Source organism: Tachysurus fulvidraco, chromosome 13 (assembly GCF_022655615.1).
Source record: "Tachysurus fulvidraco isolate hzauxx_2018 chromosome 13, HZAU_PFXX_2.0, whole genome shotgun sequence".
NCBI classification, from domain to species: domain Eukaryota; kingdom Metazoa; phylum Chordata; class Actinopteri; order Siluriformes; family Bagridae; genus Tachysurus; species Tachysurus fulvidraco.
The window spans coordinates 25,542,236-25,547,535 of NC_062530.1; the positions used below are offsets into that span (position 1 = coordinate 25,542,236).

The 5,300-nt window shown below is 39.4% G+C and overlaps 1 protein-coding gene across 1 annotated transcript in view; it reads left to right on the top strand.

Moving 5' to 3' along the window:
- Positions 1 to 1,608: 1,608 nt before the first annotated feature.
- LOC113652569 (vomeronasal type-2 receptor 1) overlaps positions 1,609 to 5,300 on the top strand; it is an 11,496-nt gene continuing 7,804 nt past the window's right edge. Inside the window, exons 1-2 of the mRNA XM_027161689.2 lie at positions 1,609 to 2,177; positions 3,858 to 4,149. Coding sequence (XP_027017490.2) covers positions 1,936 to 2,177; positions 3,858 to 4,149 — 534 coding nt within the window. The 5' untranslated portion in view covers positions 1,609 to 1,935. The remainder of the gene's footprint in view (positions 2,178 to 3,857; positions 4,150 to 5,300) is intronic.

The following is a 5,300-nucleotide window of genomic DNA, read 5'->3' on the forward strand; positions in this document are numbered from 1 at the left end:
TTTTATTACGCACTGCTTAAACAGAACCCTGCGTTACCTTCAAGCTCAAAACATCACTGTGGACTAAATGTAGCTCCGGAAATAACGAAGGTCAAATGTCTGATATTAAAGCTGGGGTCGTGTAGAGGTTTATCTTCTTAACCTGCGGTTTGTAGAAGCGCATTTTTCCCTCCTCACTCACTTCTCTTGGCTAGAGTCAAATTCTAAGCATTTTATTGGAGTATTTTTGTTTGGGCACTAAAACAGAAGACACGAATCATTTGGTCTGCGTTTTTAATGGAGGTTTCATTACTGAAACTAAGCTACTGAAAATGCAAAGTACACTTAATGAAACTTGATCAACACACAAACAAACACACACACACACACACACACGCAATAATTATCCAAATTAAAATCCCAACTTTTCCCACATTAAAGGCATTTACTATTGTTTGCTCTACTTGTTAGTCTTCTTTCTGTATATAAGTCATAGTTCTATAATAATATGTCGTTTTTATTTATTTTTGTTCCTTGTTTATTAATTGCTTATATTGTACAGTACTGTGCGAAAGTTTTATGCAGGTGTGAAAAAATGCTGTAAACAAAGAATGCTTTCAGAAATATAAATAATAAGTGTTTATTTCATTCATTCATTCATTCATTTATTCATTCATTCATTTCCTACAGCTTATCCGAACTTCTCGGGTCACGGCGAGCCTGTACGGGGATCTCAGGCATCATCGGGCATCGAGGCAGGATACACCCTGGACGGAGTGCCAACCCATCACAGGGCACACACAAACACACACACACTCTCATTCACTCACACACTCACACACACTACGGACAATTTTCCAGAGATGCCAATCAACCTACCATGCATGTCTTTGGACCGGGGGAGGAAACCGGAGTACCCGGAGGAAACCCCCGAGGCACGGGGAGAACATGCAAACTCCACACACACAAGGCGGAGGCGGGAATCGAACCCCCAACCCTGGAGGGGTGAAGCAAATGTGCTAAGCACTAAACCTAATGAGTGTTTATTTCTGTCAATTTACAAAATGCAAAGTGAGCAAACAAAATAAAAATCTAAATCAGATCAATATTCAGTGTTACTAACTTTTGCCTTCAAACCAGCATGAAGCGATGGCACGACCCCCACAGGGCCCTGATCTCGACATCATCGAGTGTGTCTGGGATCACATGAAGAGACAGAAGGATGTGAGAAAGCCGACATCCACAGAAGATCTGTGGTTAGTTCTCCAAGACGTTTGGAACGACCTACCGGCCGAGTTCTTTTAAAAACTGTGTGCGAGTGTAGCTACAGTAGCACTGCTGCTGTTTTGAAGGCAAAGGCTGGTCACAGCAAATATTGATTAGATTTAGATTTCTCTTTTGTTCACTCACTGCATTTTGTTCATTTATGAAAATAAATATTTAACACTTCCATTTTTAAAAGCCTTCTTTGTTTACAGCATTTTTTCTCACACCTGCCTACAACTGTTGCACAGTAGCTACTGTATAATATACTTCAATATTCCTATTTTTAAAATTTCATCACATAATAAAATGCACATTATTTCCTTTAGATTTTTTTTCTGTACTTTCTTAACATATATAGCTATGCGATGCAAAAGTAATGGCACCTGCGATAGACTTTCATTCTTATTACATGCTCTAAAATGAATAATAAACGTCGAGTGCGCTGCTGGTGTTTCTCGCTCGTGGTGTTAATGACATGTTTTGGTGCAGTTGTGACACCGCATCTGTCCTCGCCTCTCTCTCAGTGTGTGTGTTGATGTTTTGATGTACCTGTCTGATGTCCCATGAGTCGTTATGTGAGACTGAAGCGTTACTAACCGTTCCAAACACCTGTAGACATCAAACAGCCTTATGCTTCTGTATCTGTGTGTGTGTGTGTGTGTGTGTGTAAGATTCTGTCGCTAAAATAACATGAAATTGAGCGGATTTCGGGCGAAATGGTGCGTGTGCTTGGGTGTGTGTGTGCTGGGGCTTTTTGTGGTGGTCGCTGTGGGAGAACAGAGCTGCAAACTCAAGGCCAAGTTCAACCTGATGGGCTACAAGAACGTGGAGAAGAAGAAGGTGGTGATCGGTGGGATGTTTTCCGTGCACAACCGGCTAACCTCCACCGACTCCAACACCTCGTCCAACCCGGTGTCTTCTGGCTGTGAAGGGTAACGTTACAATAACCCAATCAAACTCTTTCACTTCACAGGCAGAGCTTTTATTAATCCATCATTATTCTGTTCATCATATTTCCATCCATCTTCATCTCCTCGGTCTGTTCCAGCTGTTAAACTTACAGATGTTTGTAATTGTTTGTAATTGTTTTCAATATGTCTGTTTCTATATTTATAGAAATTCACCGGTAGGATTATATTAAATCTGTTCTTTTAGTTATCGTCATAACCGTCTTTAGACACGGGTAACATACGCCCATGAGCGGTAACCATAGCAACCGATGATGAGCTCCAGTTTTAGCTAATTATTATGGTAAAGTTATTATGTTTTGTGTGTGTGTGTGTGTGTGTGTGTGTGTGTGTGTGTGTGTGTGTGTGTGTGTGTGTGTGTGTGTGTGTGTGTGTGTGTGTGCGCGCGTATGTTTATCTTCTCCTGAATTTATCTGCAGATCTTAACCTTAATTTTTTAAAAACATATTTAAGTTATATATCTTAAAGTTAATATTATTGTTTTAATACTTTGGAAATATTTAAAGACAGAATTTCCCATGTTGTATTTATCAGAAATTTCAAGACCTTTTTTTTTTTTTTTAAATTATGCACCCAACCCTAACCCTAACACACACACACACACACACACACACACACACACACACACACACACACACACACACACACACACACACACACACACACACACACACACACACACACACACACACACACACACACACACACACCCTGAAAGTCAAAACAAATCCCCTGGGTGGTCATCAGACATACATTTGGCTCACAAGAATGATTACACTTACAGCATTTGGCACACACCCTTATATCCAGAGCAACTTACGCTATCTCGAGGATTAAGGGCCTTGCTCAGGGACCCAACAGCAGCAGCTTGGGGGATTTGGGATTGAACTCACAACCTTCTGATTAGTAGCTCAGCACCTTAATCACAGGCTACCACATGCACTTAAAGTCACACACACAAAAAAGTAATTATTTGTTCCTTTACCAATATCAAAAAAATACATTTTGACGTACAAGAATGTAATTTAACATTTAAATGCGATCTAATTTGCAGAATTTAGACATCTGAGCATGGATTTTTAAACTTTCACGTTCGTCACAATATTATTATGGCATGTATATATATACCTGTATATGAATATATACAGGTGAGATTACTTGTTAGAAAGTTTATGGATCATTTTGAGAGACTTAAAAAAAAGTGAGAAAAAACTACTTAAAGAAATAATTGCTGTGTTAAAAATGTACGTATATCTAGATTATTAACAGAATAAAAGAATTAATTAAGAACAGAATTAATTCATAAAATTAAAAGGAAGTCAGTGAGCGAAAATGTCTAATGCACTAAACTTCTCCATGTTAAACCTCATGTTGAAATAAATATAACGCTCTTATATACTCATAACTGTCATTGTAATGACTAGGGATAAAGGATTCTGTTGCATTTACTGACATCTAGTGGCAGAATGTGGTATCGCGCTATGAATTAGATAGATAGATAGATAGATAGATAGATAGATAGATAGATAGATAGATAGATAGATAGATAGATAGATAGATAGATAGATAGATAGATAGATAGATAGATAGATAGATAGATTATGATCTGATCTGCTGTTATCTCCTTGTTTGTCTCTCTGTCAGGTTTAATTTCCGTACCTTCCGCTGGACACAGACGATGCTGTTTGCTATTAATGAGATCAACAAAAGGCCAGACCTGCTGCCCAACACCGAACTTGGGTACGTCATCTACGACTCGTGTTTCACCATCTCCAAGGCTGTGGAAGGAACTCTGACCTTCCTGACAGGTCAAGACGAGGCCGTGCCTAATTACCGCTGTGGGAACGGACCCCCACTCGCCGCTATGGTGGGAGCAGGAGGATGTGACCTCTCCGTCGCTACGGCTCGCATCCTCGGCCTTTACTATTTCCCACAGGTGTGTGTAATGTCTCTGGGTTGGCTTTGGTTTCATCATCATCATCATCATCATCATCATCATCATCATCATACTTTTTGCTGATCCTGGGTGTTACTCGGTCAAAAATGACATAAGATAAAAGAGCAGTTTGAAAATTTTTACAATAATAACATTATTATGAATATTCTACACTCTGAAACACATTAAAAAGGATTAGATTAAATTATGTAAGACGTGTTTAGTGATTCTTCTGCTGATCACCACTGAAATTTAATCAAAGAAACAAATTCGAACCATCTGAAAGAGTTAGGTTTCACAGTCTGCTTCTAAAAACAACATCAAGGTAGAAGTAGCGGAGAGCTGGATAAGCTCGGTTAATTAACTAGCTATGAGATGGCGAAGCGCTGGCGGATTAAAGTGCTGCTGCATCGTTCTTTTTTAGGTAGAAATGAAGTGAGAGCGAAATGCCAGCAATAGTAGAGAGCTTTGTGGGTAATGTAGTCAATTGTTCAGTGAAAATAGAGCAACATGGTAATGAACTCAGAACTTTATCAGTAAATAAATCGTAGACGCCGTTAAAGAACACATTATAATGGATTCATTAAAAGGATGTCATTATGTCGCTTTGTAGAAGCCAACATTCTATCAAGAGTAACTCCTCCTAGGGGTTTAGAGCCAATTCGGATATGTTGTAGACCCTGGTCTGAAGTTTGTTGCTATTACTTTTCTAAGTGATCCGAGTTCATATCGTATATCAAAACACTCAGCCCAATGAGGGGAATTACCTCATGTGTATTCTGGTGATGTCACGTGACATCATGTGACGTCACGTGAAAATTAAAAATTAACACAACATGGACATGTGATATATCAAGGCACTCAGCCCAATGTGGGGAACTTCCTCAAGAGTATTCGGATGACGTCACAAGCTCGTCTCCACTTGCCTCCAAATGTTTTGGCACCCTAGCTTTCTGTCCACTTGCCTCCAAACGTAACACTGATCATTATGTCCACTCGCCCCCTAAAAACACCGGCCTTCGCGAATACTTGCTTTGTCAAAGTCAACATCAAAGTTTGTCACGATGAACTTTACAAATCTAGTTTTCAGATTATTTTGTTTAGAAAGCAAATGACAGACAAAATCGACGTTCTTTCGGTGTCTATTCAAG